At 51.3% G+C, this 18,051-nt stretch overlaps 6 protein-coding genes across 6 annotated transcripts; 2 read left to right on the top strand and 4 right to left on the bottom strand.

Moving 5' to 3' along the window:
• Positions 1-1,048: 1,048 nt before the first annotated feature.
• An03g03450 (uncharacterized protein) lies at positions 1,049-2,614 on the bottom strand (the record flags this gene model as incomplete). The annotated part of the gene is made up of 5 exons (XM_059747018.1): positions 1,049-1,448; positions 1,512-1,705; positions 1,791-1,939; positions 2,122-2,139; positions 2,440-2,614. The coding sequence occupies 5 exons, from the start codon at positions 2,612-2,614 to the stop codon at positions 1,049-1,051; spliced, it is 936 nt and encodes a 311-aa protein (XP_059605194.1).
• Positions 2,615-2,968: 354 nt separating this feature from the next.
• An03g03460 (uncharacterized protein) lies at positions 2,969-4,711 on the bottom strand (the record flags this gene model as incomplete). The annotated part of the gene is made up of 1 exon (XM_001390191.3): positions 2,969-4,711. The coding sequence occupies one exon, from the start codon at positions 4,709-4,711 to the stop codon at positions 2,969-2,971; it is 1,743 nt and encodes a 580-aa protein (XP_001390228.1).
• A 2,466-nt stretch (positions 4,712-7,177) lies between these two features.
• An03g03470 (uncharacterized protein) lies at positions 7,178-9,520 on the bottom strand (the record flags this gene model as incomplete). The annotated part of the gene is made up of 2 exons (XM_001390192.3): positions 7,178-9,396; positions 9,508-9,520. 2 exons carry the CDS (start codon positions 9,518-9,520, stop codon positions 7,178-7,180), a joined length of 2,232 nt encoding a protein of 743 aa, XP_001390229.3.
• Positions 9,521-10,580: 1,060 nt separating this feature from the next.
• Positions 10,581-13,160, top strand: An03g03480 (uncharacterized protein; the record flags this gene model as incomplete). Its single annotated transcript, XM_059747019.1, has 8 exons — positions 10,581-10,791; positions 10,848-10,983; positions 11,056-11,167; positions 11,216-11,353; positions 11,399-12,313; positions 12,631-12,775; positions 12,842-13,067; positions 13,103-13,160. The coding sequence occupies 8 exons, from the start codon at positions 10,581-10,583 to the stop codon at positions 13,158-13,160; spliced, it is 1,941 nt and encodes a 646-aa protein (XP_059605195.1).
• Positions 13,161-13,952: 792 nt separating this feature from the next.
• An03g03490 (hypothetical protein) lies at positions 13,953-15,056 on the bottom strand (the record flags this gene model as incomplete). The annotated part of the gene is made up of 1 exon (XM_001390194.3): positions 13,953-15,056. One exon carries the CDS (start codon positions 15,054-15,056, stop codon positions 13,953-13,955), a length of 1,104 nt encoding a protein of 367 aa, XP_001390231.1.
• Positions 15,057-15,704: 648 nt separating this feature from the next.
• On the top strand, positions 15,705-17,162 carry An03g03500 (uncharacterized protein; the record flags this gene model as incomplete). Its single annotated transcript, XM_059747020.1, has 1 exon — positions 15,705-17,162. One exon carries the CDS (start codon positions 15,705-15,707, stop codon positions 17,160-17,162), a length of 1,458 nt encoding a protein of 485 aa, XP_059605196.1.
• Between the last annotated feature and the right edge of the window lie 889 nt (positions 17,163-18,051).

Consider the following 18,051-nt stretch of genomic DNA (forward strand, 5'->3'; position numbering starts at 1 on the left):
GCGGTCCCGTCTTTGAGTGAGTCCTTCCGATCCATTACCGGTGGAACGAAGTCGCACAGAAGTATACATGGATGGACTGTTCGCTGTATAGTTTGAAGCCTCAAGAGCCTCAGCCCCGCGTGATGCTACTATGCAGCCACTGTTAACGGCAACGATATCTTTACTCTGATCGTTGAGTATGAGGAGCAGAGGCTCGTAGTTAAAGACTGATTTGAGAAACAGACACTCCATTCTTGTTCTATTTGCACATGTAGCGTCACTTTTTATGTTTAGATAACTATATATATATTTTTCATACTTCTTTCTTTTCTTCTTAATGTTACAAATTCTCGTTATATAGTACTAAATATTAGAGTGGCTATACCTGACAGTTCTACCTCACACCATAAATATGAAGAAGTCCTATACAGTCTATACTATTATTATATACTATCTAACTGGGCTCTCTGGCCTTTCCACGCAGCCATCTGAGATGCCGTGGTGAAAAGAATATAATTACCAGGAACAACCACCAAGAGTGGATGGAGCCAGTGAGATAGTCCTTCAAACGCAAGCCTATGAAGCCTTAGCAGGATTCTCCTAACAACCACAACATTAGTACGAACCGCGCACCTGCTCATAAGCACGAACAGTATATATCCGTAAGGATACAACAAAAGACAGAGAAAGAGGAAACCCAAAGTATCTTCATTTCGAGTTGAATACATACTTGGGAGACAGTTGGTACTAGCTTCGTGATGCCTGCCTGACCTGTATCAGGTAATCCGAGAGCTATATCAATAGGATGCCACCTCAGCGCCTATATTACCAACAATCTGGATGAATTGATTCTGGGGAAATGGCATTTTCTTAGTCGAACTGATTGGACAAACACTGAAGTAAAGAGTGGTGGTATGATCAATCACCGATTTGTTTGTAGTCCATCAGATGACTCGAGAATTTTTGTCAAGCAGCATGTATACACAATAAAGTCTTATTGAATACATTTTGACTGAATCTCATAAATATCAATCCACCCACACATAACGTTGTCATCAGTGGAAGTTTGTTATGGGGAGCAACCCTTTTCAGGAAAATGGAGCGCCTCGCCAGGTTCATCCACCCCAAGAGCAATCTTTCCCACGGTGGTCGCAGACTCGATCAACCGATGAGCTTCCTTCAATCCAGCAACATTCAACTTGAGACGCTTATTAAGGTTAGGTACCAGCTTCCCCTCGTCTACGTAATGGGCCAACGCCTCGAAAGCTCGTTGATAGTTCTCCAATATTGTACGATGATAAGCTGCCGTGCCCAGCCAGTTCCAAGAGAAGGTCATGGACTTCGACATGAACTCCGTCCCGTAGAGATCGAACTTGGCTTGCACGATGGAGCAAACTTTGGCGAAGGGTGCACAGATCTTGCCTAGGACGTGGATATATTGCTCCGTCCTTGCGACCACATAAACGTATCTGAGTTCATTAGTGTCAGCACTTTAAGCGCATGCCACGACAGTAAGACGGTTCAGAACGTACTTGATTGGGACATCCAGATTCAAGGCTTTGATTTGGGATTCGAGATCTTCCCTATGGTTCACCACATGGGTGGCACCCATTCTGCATGAGTCCATGGTCTCAGGTCGGGATGCAGTTGCAATCACCACGGGGAGCTGCAGAACCTTCCTGGCGATTTGGATGGCAGCGCTTCCAACTCCACCTCCGCCATTGATCTAAAACAGTTAGATGTGTGCTCATAAGCCAACCAAGGTAGTAATAGTCACTACAACGTTGGCTCAGGGATTTAGTGAGACTCACAATCAGAATACCAACGTTTTCGTTCTGCTTAATCTCCAGCCTGTCAATAAGAGACTGGTATGCCATGCCAAACGTCAGGCCCATACTAGCAGACTCAACGAAGTCCAGCCTAAAACCTCCCGTCACATTACTCAAATTACGATCTAAGCCTAATTTAGGTTAGACTACGGAAGTGGCGCTTAGAAAGAGCTGAAGAGTCTAAGGCATGGAGAGCTGAACATGCAAGGAGCTGTAGTGTACCAAGTGCCCGGGCCTTTCAAGATGATAGGAGTAGTAATGGTGACGCCCTCTTTTAGCTAGACATGCTGATAATTATTGTATCTGTTCATACATTGCAGGAGCGCTAGAGCTATTCGGGTTAATAAACGCAAGTTAAGTCTATATGGATAGAGATTGAGACACTGTTGCTTGAACCCATTATAATTTGGCAGACTTGAGAAAGGATGCCGCTTTATTCCGTCTTAGGTAGCATTCCAGTTCTAAATGGTGAGAGACCCTTAAATTAGTATATCATCATGTTCCCTCATGAGTAACAGTACTAGTAGTACGAGTACCTGTGGTAAACATTACTGAATCTATCGAACGAAAGTGGCACCACACTAATTCAGATATCCTACTGTAGGCTCCTGTTATGATTCTATGAACTTACGCGCCCATGGAGTCAATGAACCCGCAACTTTCAAAATCGTAATATCTGGTACGCAAAAAATGTATCTGATATCATATTTTATGGTTCCTTCTATGCTTTCGTGGTGTCTTTCATTGTGTTTAGCTGTGGCGACGATCTTACTATCCCGCGGCACGCATTGTTTCGCCAACCTCATGTGTTTCTGCGAGGCCCGAGGGCTTGACGGCGTTCAGGGCAAGATTCATGCTTCACAACGCACCTGCATAACTAGCATCTTACATAGCGGGCTCGACCCGGTGTAAGATTATAAATGAATGACTTTGAACAACAGGGCCGAGGATTAACAGGGAAAGGTATGAAAGGAAACAAATGAAGAGAGAAAAGAACACAGCAGTGAGGCAATGAAATACACGGTCACCTGAATCTTGGCCGGCCAACAGAAATCTCCGAGTCGGCCATTCCGGTCGATAACCCACAAAGGTGGGAGGCGCGCGCTAATATGATTGCTACTTGGCCAAGCCTCCTTGTTCAACTCTTTTTTTTTTCCCCCTCACATGCCAGATTCAGGAAGAACAACACTAGCCTCTCCCGCCGCCAGAAGATCAAAGCTCTCTTCACTGGTTGCTGTTGTGGGAGGACTGAGAATAATCTCGTCTGATGACCCTTGGATCTTCTCGTTTCCTAGCGCGGGCACGAAAGTAGCAGCCTGGCGACCCTGCTTCCCTTGCCATTGCTTGTGTCCGATCCACTCCATGCCGTCACCGGATCCCCGAACGTCTGCCTTCCGGCGAGTCTTTTCGCGCTCGAGAAGCGGAAGGACGGCCGGTTCTGACTCGTCCTCAGTACCTGGCAAGGCGAGGTTTCGGTAATGCCATTCACCAAGGAACATGCCGTCGGAATCCACATCTTGGCGCACCTTTAACCATTCCACCATATCCTCTCCATACAGATCTTTCAGCTCCTCCCTCGATGTCCGGAAGTTCTTAGCCCAATGCGGCCTTGCGCCCATTTCGCGCATAAGCCACTCAAATGCCTCGTAATACCGTTCCGTGCAGGGGGGATCCCGATGGTACGGGCGATAGAGCGTCGCATTGAGATACAGGGTCGGTCCGCTGGAAGAGGTAGGATCTAGGAACGGACGGGGTGTCTTGTTGTAGGTAGAGTCCGCGACTCTGACTTCGATGGGGCAATGCACCCACAGACCGTCGACGGAAAAAGGGATACGCGCTGTTTCGAGATCACCATTCAACCAGGCGGAGAGACGAGTGATGGCTTCGGGGCCCTTTTCAAGCGGGAGTGCCCATTCGTTGACAAACTGCGAGTACAGACAATTCATGAGGAGACCAGAGCGGGCTGGTTCGACCGCCTCCGTCACGATGGCTTCCGGCTTGAAACCATACTGCAAACCAAACACCAGCCATTCCACCCACGGGAGGATACGAGGGAAATAGTTAGCCAGGGCCAGCAAATTATGGTAGATATGGTAACCGAGTGTCTCCCCATAAAAGGACTTGGGCGGGTTTCGCAGCGGGAGGTCGGTTTTGTCGGCGTGCCAGACAACCGCACTCTTCTCATAGGGCATCCACCATACCCGAACAAATTCATGCGATGTCCACAACCCGGATGACCATTCGGCCAGCACACTCGACAGTTTGCGTCGCGTCTGTCGCCAGGCCACCTTGAACGCGGGCTCCGCCTGCAGCGTGACCTCGACAATGATACCAAGTGCCCCCAGAGAAATCAGCGCAGCCCGGAACAGCGACGGGTTACTGGTCGCGCTACACCGCACCAGCTGCCCATTAGCCAGCATGAGAGTCAGCGATAAGATACACTCGGAGATCAAGCCATGCTGGAGAGAACTTCCATGGGTACCCGTGGAGATCACACCCGCGACCGACTGACTATCAATACTACCCAAGTTCGACAAAGTCAAGCCATGTTTCTCCAGCTGTGCGCCCAAGTCTCTCAACCGAATCCCCGCCTGAACGGTCACCACCCCGGTCTCCGGCGAAACCTCCAACACCCGATTAAAATCATCCAAATTTACCAGCCAGGCAGAGGTGCAGGTCAGATCGGAGGGGGAGTGGCCACTCCCCACGGTGACCAGACGACGCCGACAATGACGAGCGAGGTTGACCAGCTTCCGAATTTCCTCAATAGACTGCGGGCGCACGTAAAGTTCGGGACGCGAGTAGAAGGTCTGCGCCCAAGTATGATGGAGATGATGGGTGGTTGCGCGGAAAGGAACCACAGGATCGACGCGGGAGACCTCGCGCAGGACGGCGGGGTCCATATTGATGGGGGCGTTCCCGTCGCTGCACGATTATCTGCACGATAGGCAATATGACAGGTCGGATCGGCGGCGGAGGGGCAAAATTCCGGAATGAGAATTCAGAGCAATATGGGAACAAGGGATGAACGGTATGCGGTCGATCACGGCATAATGAAGTATAGCGGGATCCAAGAGATGGCAGGATTCCGTAGAACACTGTACGGAGGACTTCAGAACAGCCGTTGCCCACGTTGTGGCGTGAACCGGAACGCGGTGGCGGACTCTGCCTGAGGCGACAAGTTGACGAGGCGGCAGAATGCGGGACCGGGTCGGGACAAAAGATAATCCGACTGGCATTGGACCCCCGCTCTTTTTGTAGTGGTAAATAAACGGCCCGATGCCGATATCACAATACTATAGCAGTCTAAAGAGGATAGCACTATATACTAGTAGGTACACGATTTCCAGTAGTACTTCCGTTATCACTGTCGCAGCCATCACTCGGTCGCTCCTTTATGTATTCCACTAGTTCATGAGTTTCTACATAAATTCTAGACCCTTATAATCCAACCCTCCCCTGCCCCTGCCTTCCTGATGGAAAGAGGCAGAGTCAGGCACGTCCACGTCAAGCAAAGGTAGAGGACCTTGACCCCGAATTGCTGCAGGATGTGCTCCGCTGGCGTGCTGGGGTTGCGGTTGGCCACCGCGGTGCTGTGATATACTTCGAGCTTCGCGCGTGATAGCGCTTCCGTATTACCCCCTCACCCGCCGCCTGTCAACCTTGCCCGTAGCAGTCAGTGGGATAGCTACAATGGGCGGAAAGAGGGCCGGTACTATGTAGGCTGGCACGGTATTGTGGAGCGCTGCCTCGGCCTCGGAAACAGCTACGCAGAAGGCGTCAGTGGGCGCGGCCAGCAGCTCGTCTGCATCATGCCCAACAATCCCCTTTCGTTAGTTATTTCAGTTTCCAGGATCTTGGCTTTGAGACCATCCACAACAGCCTTCCAAACAAACGCCACCACATCGCGCGCCTAGGGAAACATTGCCGTGTGTGATGCTCAACCTCACTAAGCTCAAGACACTGCCCCCGGATCTGAGTCTGGATATCTTTGCGTTTGATAAACTTCAATGATCCATTACCCATCTACTGCATCAGGTCACCTGTCTTGTACAGCAGGCCAAGATCTTCCACCTGGCAGCCAGGACGAAAATCATACGGCCAGGATGAGGGTTAAGTGGATGCTGCTCCTGTCTGTTCTGTAATATTAAGATAACCATATCCGACTATTAGTCCCTCGATGAGCAGCTCGCCTACTGCCCCAATTGGTACCAACTGCTCATGCTCCTTGCAGCCTACCACCCAGCACACACAGCACAACTGCCCATCCGATACTAGATCAGCCTGTACACGCATGGATCCACCCGCACCGGGACCTTCCCGTTCCATGCCTGCAGTTAGCGTCGATCCTCGGGGCCTATCTAGTAGCCCGCCGACCTCGACCGAAATCCGTCCGGCCCGGTCCAGGCACAGCTCTCGCAGCAAGTGCTCCAAGTGTCCTGCCAGTCGCTGTACCTGCACCTGAACTCCGTCCACCCCGAGACCACAGTCAACCAGAAGGGTGTATGGCTCTTCCTGACCGACATCCAACAATGGCAACAAATGCATCTTTCACCGCTTTTCTCCATGACAGTTTTCCTTTCGATGCAAGGTGAGATACGGTGTAAGGGATTTGCACAGCTGCGGAAAATTGGCCTGACGTAGTCTGCTGACCCTTTGTTTCGGGATTTCCCACTTGGTGTGTACAGCGAAGTTTTGATGAAGAGTAGCTGGACTAGCAATCAACATGAGACTGTTAATTCAATTTATATCATGACTCGACCGAGCTCGATATGTAAGATGCTAGCATGCACGTGCTTCATTGTCTGAAGCAAGAAGTGACAAGAATGCTGCCAAGCCCCTCAGATTCCCATAAACACAACCGCATGCTGCAGATGTAGGAAAAAGTCGTCGCTGCGACTCAGCGCTGAGATCTGCATACTTTGCCGGATTTGGAGTCCAAATTGAAACTGTCAGGTGGCGAAACTACGTGCGGAGCAGAGTAAGGGATAATGCGAACGCAATATGAATAAAGAAACCGCTGCACGTAGCAGAGAGGAGAGGAAGAAGTCATTGGCAGATAATACAACAACCTGTTTTGCTACGAAAGAGTAAATTCGCATGTGTCGCTGCCGCCTGCCGAGACTTCGGGTCATGGCCAAGCTATCATCTTACACGCCTGTCTACGTCGGGGGGTCGGAGGCTTACCCTTTCTTTCCCCAATCAGCAGCTGAACGAGCCACGCAGTAGAGGCCTCCTCAACCCGCTCGCAGCAATCGAATCGAATCACCTCTTCAAATTTGCTTCTTGCGCTTGAAGAGGTGCACCGAATCGAGATCCAGAGAGGTCTCTTGAAATCTATATGTATATATATACTACTCGTCCACCGTTCATATAGAGTACCACTCGAATCTTTCAAAATCCTCCCGCACCGCCTCTCCTTCCGCCACACTCTCAACCTCAGCACGTACCGCACCTTCCTGGAAATTCGCCGCCCAAGCCTTATCCCAAACTACTGGCTCGCTCAGTCTACTCCCCGGCTTTAGTGTACCAAATCTAAAATCTAACGACTCCCCCGCATCGGAAGGTAGCCGCATGAAGTAGCGCACACTGGGAGGAATTTCCTCCTTCACATGGGAGATCATGACCAAAGCTTGATCATCCGTGAGTCCACGGAACCGAGCATCCTCGGGTGCAGGGTGGACTTTGACAACTCGTTTAGTGACGAACTCGCCATGTTCGATGAAGTTTAGACACTTGTCCCGGATGGAGGCAGGCATGCCGGAGAAGGCTTCGTCTAAGATGACGATATCAGGTCGGTGAACGAGAGCGCGAAGAAACAGGACCAGGCGCTGTTGAGCAGTGCTCAGCTCAGCGAAGCGAACCGTGTCGGCATACTCAACACCGTGGTCGGGATTGTAGAAGTCGGTGTCAGATTTGACGAGGGTGGGAAAGAGATCGCGGGGAGTAGTGACTTTGGTAGGTTTTTGGGAGATGTTGGAGACATCGGGGTCAAGTTCGGCGCGGAAGAAGCGGAGGATGGCGCTGACGTCCAGGTCACGATCATGATTCAAAGTGGGTTTAGCGAGGAAGGTTTCCGCGAAAGCTGATTCAATGGCTTGTCGGATGGTCAGTTGACGGGGGAAGAAGGCGTGGATTTCGGGAGAAGAGTGGCCAAGGCGGGATTGGAGCTCGAAGATCGAGAGGCCTGGTCTCCCAGCTTCGGGGAGTCGGGTGCGGCCGAAGAGACGGATAGGAAGAGCGTAGGTTTGGGGATGATCCGAGGTTATGAGAGAGAGCAGAGTGGTTTTGCCGGAGCCGTTGGCACCGAGCACGGCCCAGCGTTGCCCGCGCCGAACTGTCCAGTGCAGGCCAGCTTGGGGTTTGTTGTGCACGTGCTGGGTCCAGTCGCCCAAGACGCATTTATCACCGTATTGTACGCGGACGCCGTCCATTTCGATCAGTGGTTCACCGCCCTTGATAGGGAAGGATGGAGCAGCGCGACCCTTTCCTTGTGGCGGAGCTAGCCGCATGTCCCATATGAGTTGGCGATCGAGATGGCCTGCATCGATGTATTCCTTAGCCTGTTCGTAGGTGTGGTGAACCCACTGATCTTCTTTGGCAGTCGGCTTCTCATAACTGCCTAGTTTCTTCCATACGTTGAACACCTTCTCCGCTTCCGCGCGGGGAGCTTGTAGAAGGACCCGGTGGGAGTTCCCCAGCACCATAATATGCGTGACCCAATCGGGCAAGGGGTCCTGAGGCCGGAGAGCGAGAACCAGGCGGGGATCAGACTTGGCCGCCAAGCGCCGGAGCAGGGCTGAGATGCTTCGAACGGTAGCGGGATCCAGGCCCATGAACGGATCATCAAGGAGGAGCAATTCAGGCTTACTGAGGAGGGCCTTGGCAATCCGAGTCCGTCTGGTCTGACCATTGCTCAAGTTGGCAACCGGCATATCGAGTAATTCCTCCAGCCGGAGCTCCGAAACAATCTGCGCCAGCAGCTGCTCATCATGTATCTTTCCATCTTGTTCGGATTCCAACGGGTTCAAGGAAGTTTGGCCTCTGAGATATTGGCGAGCTGTCCAGTCGGTTTCCTCGCGGAGACTCTCGTATCGGGCACTCAGATACGCGCCGCGAGTGCCTCCAATGGCGCCAGAACCTTCCCCACTGAAGCCAATGTATTGTATTGCGTTGCCCGCAAACCGTAGGCGGTGATCCTTTTCGGCGATCTCGTCGCTGAGGAGGTACGGATAGCTGCGCGCTGTGGGCGGTGTGCAAATGTATTGACCACGAAGAACGTCGAGCATCTGCGTCCTTCCCCCCGAGCCAATTACCGCCCAGGTCTGCGGAGCATCGCCGCCGTCCTGAGCAGGGGTGGATTTGGCGGGTAAAACGAAGTTGAAGTCAGGAAAAAGGGGAGGATTGCGGCCTTTGGCGGCATCTTCGGGAGTGGGATAGTTCTCGTAGAATGTGGCATTCTGTATCCGAATTAACGGCGGCGCAACGGATGAGACTGAGCGTGCGGCGCGAAGGGGAGCCGAAGACCGCAGCGGCCTTGTCCTGCAAGCTAGCCGGAACATGGCACTGCGGGTGAGAATTGTAGGTACTGTGTATGAATATTATTTCCTCATCCAGGCCTCCTATTCTACATGCCGAAATCGGGATGAGTTCCGATGGTAGTAACAACTCCCCGGACTAGCGTTAGTCCGGCTCCGACCGAGCCTTGGCATTGTTGATACGGGGAGAAAACGGATGTTGGTGAAGCGATTGAACAACGGCAGTGGAGTCGCATTCTTTTGTGCAATTCGCAGAAGTCGGCGGAAGGTCCTGCGAGTGTTAGTGTGTCAAGTGCTGTGTCCATCAGATCAGTGATTAGGCAGTCGAGGAAAATGCGAGCATAAATGGTCCTGGTTTTCTAAATCAGGCTGGATAAGGTTACCCACACGTGCTGTGGGACACTGAGTTGCTGTGATTATTGTAAGTGGTCTTGTTTCATCAGCGAACTTCAAGCTCGATGCATCCAATGGTGCCATGCAACGCAGCAGCATCGCGGGTAGGTACTAGATAGAGTTCATATCTAATCTACATCCACGTCCTAATATACCACTCACGGTACGTTGTCCCTCGTCGTTGGCATAGCCTCATGTTGAAAAACAACATCATCTCAGTGATGGGTGACTGACGCATGTCGCAGTCGCATCCTATGCGGACCAGTCCCACGGTCACAATCCACGTTGAATCCCGTTGACTGGTGTTTGCCATTATTTTCCTGGAGAGCAGCACATGCAATTGCAATGCAGGTAAACTAAAAATAACCCTGTATCCAGCACTGACTTGATATGGCCAAAGAGTGAGGCTACATTCTAAATTAGGACAACACTGCAATGAGTGGGTCAGGGTTAATCAACAATCATCTGGACCCGCTGTTCCAATCAACTGGAGAAGGCAGTTCAGTAGTGGTAGTCCAGGGTGGATTTGAGTAGCGCCACGAGCACGTCCACGTAGATGGACACAAAAGCCATGTCCAATGGCGCGACCGTAACTCCGTCGGATGATTTTTGGGGCAATGATGGCTCGCGATGAAGTGGCTAGTTTGCGACCAGACCGCCCTTTGGCCACGACACGCCCAAACCACCCACAACGCGTTCGATCGTTCTCTCTTGGTTTTATTTCTTGCGGAGCATGCGTTTCGACCGGTGGTCAAGGGGAGGGAAAAGTGAGAGAAAGAAAGAGAGAGAGAGAAAAAGGGTGGTCAGTTAGTTTAGTTGATACTACGGATGCGCCGCCATGATGCCATTCATTCCGCTACTCTTCGTCCTGGCGAGTATAACTTTGTTTTTTTCGCGACGTCGTTATAAAGCTATCGAGAGCGCTGAGCCGCCGGTGGTTGTTAAGGGGCATACGTACTCTGATAGTGTGGATGAGACCGAGCTTCAGCCTCTGGAGAGTAAGAAAGTTGAGCATGTTCGGAGTGCTTGTATCATTGGGGCTGGACATGTGGGTAAGCGCGCTGCTCTCACCTGCCAGTATCTCGGAAGGATAGCTAATGTCGGCCAGGTGCATTGACGGCGGTTGTACTCGCCTCTCAGAATCCCCACATCCAGTTCAGTGTCGTTGACAATGATGCGGGTCTCATTAACGCGTGGAACTCCGATCGGCCCCCAGTGTTTGAGCCTGGGTTGGAGGAGATGTTGTTTGAGGAGATATCAAGTCTCAATCTAGATGCGTCAGCTATCCCGGATCAGTCTATAGCTTCAGATTGTAGTCAGCCTCGAAAGAGGAAACTGACGAACTTGACATTTTCCACAAACGTCCACGCAGGCGTGGCCGCAGCAGACCTGATCTTCCTATGTTCAGAGATATTCTCAACTATAACAGTAAGGCGTCTGCTTGCATGTGGAAGAAGAAGCTGATGATTGGTATAGATTGACGAAAAAGAGCGCTTAGATCTGTCGCAGTTGGAGTCTGCAATCCGAGCGATCGCTCAAGTATCCACTGGCCACAAGATTATCGTGCAGAAGAGCACCGCTCCATGTGGTGTCGTTCAGCGAATGAAGAAGATTGTGAGTATACTGTCAAATGTAGCAACATCATTCTAACGAAAGCAGTTGCGAAAAACCGCTTCTCCATCCGCTTCATTCGATGTGCTGTCCAACCCCGACTTCTTGGTTCCAGGCACAGCCCTTCATGACCTCCTTTACCCTCCCCGCGTTATTATCGGGCACATATTCTCGGAAGACATGTCCCCAGGAGCTTTGAGCGCACTGAAGAAGCTTTACATTCCTTGGGTCCCAGAAGAGCGCATTATCACCATGGATGCATGGTCTTCGGAACTGGGCAAGATTGCCGCCAACGCATTCCTCGCCCAACAAATTAGCAGTCTTCACTCGCTGAGCGCTATTTGTGAATCCACCAACGCCAACATCAACCACATCACCCAGACCCTCGGGTTACCGCAACGAGTCGGCTTTGGATTCGGCAGCTCGCACTTGCAGACTGAGGTGCTGTGCCTAGTATATCTGGCCCGAGAGCTAGGACTGCAGCAAGTGGCAGAGTACTGGCGCGCTGTCCTGCGCATGAACGATTCGCACAATCGACGTATCTCCCAACGAGTCCTGTCGCAGTTATCCGGCGACCTCACGGAGCAGAAGATTGCGGTTCTGGGGTTTACCCCAAAGGAGAACAACAACCAGTATTCTGTGGCGCTGGGTCTGGTCCGGGACTTGTCAAAGAACGGGGTAAAAGTGGGCATTTATGACCCGTTTATACCTGCAGACCAGCTGGAGAACACGCTGCGTGCGAGCAATGCATCTCTTGAGACGGTCACAGTGGCCGACTCAGTGGAGACGGCATGCGCGGGATGCAGTGCTGTTATTCTTCACACGGACTGGGAGACGTTCGGACATGAGAAGGTTCGATGGCAGGGCATTGCGGGTCAGATGCAGAGCCCGAAGGTGTTCTTGGATCCTTATGGTGTGTTTGACCAGTTCAAGATGCAGCAGTGGGGATTCAAGATGTTGCAGGTGGGTGTGAGGCAGATAGAAGCAAAGTAAAGTTTGTGATGTCATTACAACTGTCTACTTATGATCTGCTTTGATTTATCACCATATGGCGCAGATGGGGGTTACCAGGTGTCATGGTTCTGTGGTTGAGCGACTGATTATTGTTCTCTAGTTTCTTTGAGCGTTCGAGTCAGCGATGTAGATATTATTGTTGCTTTCTGTTTTACTTCTAGTACTTCTGATCCCTCTAACAGTCACTATGTGCAATTCTGCAAGCATGTTAAGCCGTAATAAGTCCAAAAATGTAAATTGGCTGCCAGTCCCAGAATATCTGAAAGGCGTGGGCTCTGACCTGCATTGGCGGGAATATTATAGACAATATTTCTAATAATGAGCCCGCGTTCAACCAGGTCGTATACTATCTCATTGGTGCGGCACTGCTGCAAGTGGCCCTTTCTCCTCCCGAGCTCTGGGAATGCAGACGTAGGAGCGAGCATGATGCACATGCCTGCCTCATTGCATTAGGCATGGAAAGGTCAACTTAAAAAGCAAGATTTTATGATAGTGAAGCTGCCGCTACTATGAGTAAGACAGAAGAGATGACATGGGTGACCTGGCTCATGGTGAATCTGTGCCTGCACGAAATATCGAGCTGTATTCGTGCCATCGACTTCCATAGGTATGCTACTTTGATGTTAACAGGAGTATTCTCCTTGCCACTATGCCCCAATAACGAAGAGAAAAAGAGTGCAACTCTAGTATTAAAACAATCCATGTAAGTAGTACCATCTCTCTTATAAGTATACCCAGCCTCGAATACTCACAGTATACAGCACACATTCTAGAAACAGATCCCAGTTTTACATAGCCTTTCCACCACCCCCAAAACAATAAACCCCCCTCAACTAGAAGCAGGGTAATCCAAACAATGCAACCTTCTCATCATCATCGTCCACTTGGTCCCACGCTGCCCGCCACGTCGTTCCCGGTGGGGCCCGTCGTTGTAGCCAACTGCGAGGGATTGGAGCAGTGTGCAAAGCGAAGGCAAAAGGAATGCGAGTTGTGGGCCTGCCTCGGGAGGTGCCTGTGAGGTGCCAAACCCGGTGCGCAGTGATGGGCTAAAGGGGCGGTGTTCATGTCCAATCGAATACTCCTGCATGATCATTCTCGGTATTCTTCTGGCGCCGATAATAGTACTACTAAGTAGTGATGTTGGCGGCTGCCAAGAGTCAACATGTGACAAAGTGCAAACGCGACGGGATGCCGACTAGAAGAGGTGGGGAAGGAAGAAGGGAGCGAAGAGGGAAGCAAAAAGGGGGTGTGATTATTGGGATCAAACGAATATTCCGCTGTCAAAGCAGTGCCGCAGGAAGCCTGCGTTCTCTTAAGTTATAGAGGAGAACTTTGCATAGGTGTGGTCCTCGCCGGCGTTCTAGCTGGCAATCTTGTTGGCGTCTGCCGGAGCATTATAGGCGTACAAGCAGGCTGGCACCCACCATTCGGCTTGTCTCACCAGCGGAGGAAGCGAATCCGAAGAGGTGAGTCGACGGACGCTTCGAGCGGCTTTGAACGCCTGGCATCCTCAAGGTTCTCTGCAATAGGTTGGATAGACAGAGATCGAAGCGAAGAAAAATGCCTTCATGAAGGAGAGATGCAGTGTCTAATCAAGCTGCTCGGTGAACTCCTCCAGCCCACCCACATCCTCCCAGAACTTGGAGAAATCGACGTCGTTTTCTTCGAAGAGCTGCTTGACCTGCAGCATGGCGGACTGTTGCCTTTCCGGCGTGAACCCGCCCGGCTGGGTACTCTCGTACTGGACTAACTCAACCCATCGGTAGAAAAGGTCCTCCTTGCCCATGGCCGTCAGTTTTTCCTTGAACACCAAGATCTGATCTCTTTGGGCGGATCGGGCCGGGTCGGCTGGGATATTGCTAGTATCGGGGCTAAACTTTTCGTTCTGATCTCCTACATGCCAGATCAGCCAGCCATGGGCATCTGTATTCACCAACACTGCCGTGCGGAATTCGTCCAATGAGACCTTGTCATCCGATTTACGATTGTCGACCATCTCGTGAGCCTTAATCATGGCGTCGTAATCGAGATCGAAATCTTGATCTATAAGCAAATATCCCGTCTTTCTGATACGCTCCGGCGTAACCGCCGCAACGATCCTATCCCGTGTTTCCTCGTCTTCGCGGATCCATCGATCACGTTTGAGGCCCTGAGTCATGTCAGGCTGGCTCCGCCGGACAATGATCTCGTGTGGCCGGAAGCCGATGTTGCGGCGCCACCTTACCGCACCGAAGAGGAAGCGGATAGGCCAGGCCAGGAAGATAGTCAGCAGGAAGTAATCGATAAGGACAGTTCCTATGCGACGCAGAGCCACCATAGAAACTTCGGTCCAATCCATTGTCGATGTGTCCACCGTCATAGAGTTGTTCATCCCGATCAGTGCTGCTATCATGGCGGGATACATGTTGCGGACCATGTAGATTCGGAGCGCGAGGAGAACGACGACGATGGCATTGATTGCACAAGGCACGATGAAGGTTTGTTTCTTAATGTCCACCGGGCAGGTATCGACGTGAATAAGGTAGACTTCGCGCGGAGAAAGCGACTTGAGGAGCGGTTCCAGAGATTCCGGCGCTCGAACAAACGGAGGGATGGGGCCATTCTGCGAGCTGGGAGTGGAGGTTCCCGAGGAGGTTGCGGAGGCCGTAACTGAGGCCTTACCCTTGGGGCCACGCCTGGCGGATTTGGCCATCCTTATGCGGATATTGTGATGTATGGTCTTTCACTGTCCCAAAGTTGGAGCCGTGAGACAATCGATGGCTGTCCGGGGGAAAGAAAAGGCAGGGAGGAGATTCCTTAGTAGGTCCACATGAAGGTCTGGTCCACTGACCCGGAGGCTCAGCAGTCGGCCAATATACCGATCAATACTTACTATTGAACTTGTAGGTCACAACGACCTCGCGTGAGAGCTCAAATGGCCTGGCCCCCTGCACACGTGACTGCCAAGGCCATGAATAAGCAATGCCATTTAAGTCAACTAAATAGCTAATTAAGTTAACTATTTAACTACGTCACACAGTAAGCATAATTACAAAGACTTCATAGTGGTTCATGCAAATCCAATCATGTCAAAGATCATGTCTATAGATGAGATGTGAATCTCACTCTTTGATTAGTTTTCTCCATTAATGTAATTCCCAACGCGGTATATAGTAGTATTTGTAGTACTAGTACATGTGTCTCTGTGCAATGCTGGGCCCAATCGGACTATCCATTGTCCCGGCCCGCTTCCGCATTCCGCATTCCGCAGCTCCAGACTGTCTTTCGTCCGCATCCAGCAAACAACACGCTTGTAAGGATAGCTCATTATTCACCTTAATATCCTTACAAGTAACCCACCATGCTAGGCGCAGCAGCATCCCGGCGCGCTGTTGCCATTCCCAGGACCCTTGCACATCGCCATCATCAACATGCATTCTCATTCTCGACACGCTCAATACCCTCCATCCTCCGTTCACGACCGACTGGTGCTCCCACATCCCTCCTACGAAGCGTTCAACCCACCACCATCCAGACTCGTCCCATCTCCTTCGCGCAGAGGATGAAGCGCGGGTACCAGGAAGCCTCCCGTGGCATTTGGCGCAATAACCCCATCCTCCTTCCCCTCGCCCTGCTCTCCGTCGCCACCGCAACTGCAATCTTTAGCTACATCGCCTACAAGGAAGCCACTGAAGTCGGCCCGCAATACCACAAGTTCCCGCCACCGGTCGCGGAACGTCTCCGTACGGCAATCTACTATACCGATGTAAAGCTGAACCCCGTTAAAGCCATTGACGCATACAGCGAGGCAATCAAGTTAGCAACGGAACTGCACATGCACCCCTACTCGGACGAAGTGATGGGGATCAGGTTGCAGGTGTCGAAGTGTCTGGAGATGGCGGGGCTAGTGCCGGCTGCTATTCAAGTCCTAGAGAAGACACGAGCGGATGCATATCACTGGGTGAGGACAAGGATGGAAACAGAGGCTTTCAAAAATGGTGAAAGCGACTATTTCTTCGCCCGCGGGCCCTCCGCGGAGAAAGGCGAACTGGCCGCTGGTCCAATGAAAGTCGATCCCGCCATTGCAGAAACATATGAGAAGATGAAAGAGGCGGAAATCTATGAATATGGACAGGTGGAGAAAACGCTCGCCAAGGTTGTGGGTATGTCCATAAAGCTTGCGGAACTATATAAGAGCGATTATATCCAGGATGACCAAAAGGCCGAAGAGGCCCTCGAATTTGCCGTTCAACTATCCCTCGGCGAAGTGCAACGTCGACACCAAGCCAAACTCCCCATCGGCGGTGGCAACTGGATGACTCTTACGGAGATCGGAACCGCTCTATCCGAGTTGGGCCAACACTATGCCTCCCAGGGGAAGTTGGACCTTTCATTGCCGTTGTATCTGCGCGCCTTTGACCTCATTAATGCCAACGAAGGTGGAACGCCGTCCTGCAAGCAGGTCACCCTCATGTACAATATCAGTGCTTGTATCGGCAACCCAGCTTTAGATGGTGTCTCGCCATCGTCGGACCCGGGTGTTTCGCGTGCTGAGGCTATCGAGGCGACACGCAAGTGGGCTCAGGGCGCGATTGAGAGGGCTGCGAAGGTCGAACCCTCCGAAGAATCTGTGGAGTGCGATTACAGCTGTGCGGCGGCCAAGGTTATGTTGGGACAATTGGCGGTGTTTCATAATAAACCAGAGGAGGCACTGAAGTATTATTATGAGGGCAAGGATATTTACGACCGCATAGAAGCCCTTTCCGATGCGGAGGATGTCTCAAGGCTTATTAAGGATCTTGAAAAGAAGAAGAAATGATTGAATTTGGTGGATGCGGATCAGATTTATGAGGTTTGTGTTGACGAGGCTGATCAAGACCAACGTCCACCAGCACGCGGGTGCAATGTCACTGCCCTTCTCGTGGGGAATCGAATTCTGGTCGTCAACCCTCATCCAAGTCTACGAGACAACACAACAGTGAGTCAGCGTCTGAATGTTTCCATTCAATTCATCACGTTCGTTTTAACCTGATCGAGCCCGCTAAGTTAGGTGCAGGTGCTTCGTTGTCTTGAAGCAAGAATTCCGTGAAGGGCTGTGATGAGATGGCCCAGAGGCTGTCCTATCCTCTTTCCTCTGACATCACGGATCTTTCTTCTGGCGCACGTCTCAATTTATCAGTCAGCCCCCGTAGCCTTCACTAGCGATGTATTCTACTACCCTTATCTCATCACCTGTACGGTATATATTGGCGGAGAAATCATTTGATTACGTCCAGAAATCCTCTCGTGTTCTGCACGACCTCCCTATAGTTTTCTCATCCCAGCCCAGTGTTTTTTTTGGGTCGCCGTCCCCGGCAATACCTGTCTCTGTTTGTTAGCGGTCCCTTAGCACCAGTAGATAGTGTGTCGATGCGCACTCCTGCATCGTCGTAATATCATATTGAGCCACTACCAGTTAAGCGATCAAAGGAACGGTGAACCGGATACCACATCCTCGAAGTGTAGGTCAGGGAGGGAGAAGGGACCATGCTCGATTGTAACTTGAAGCCACAAGCCGGAGCCTGAACGGAGTAATTTACTTTAAAAGGGAACGATCGGATCAAAGTAGCACCGGAGCTATTTGATCCAGAATGCTCAGGATTTCCGATAGCTGAGATACCCCAAAGCCCATATTAATGCTTGAGCAAGTCACCAGACATGGATTGATG

The sequence above is a fragment of the Aspergillus niger genome (assembly GCF_000002855.4).
Source record: "Aspergillus niger supercontig An03".
NCBI lineage: Eukaryota > Fungi > Ascomycota > Eurotiomycetes > Eurotiales > Aspergillaceae > Aspergillus > Aspergillus niger.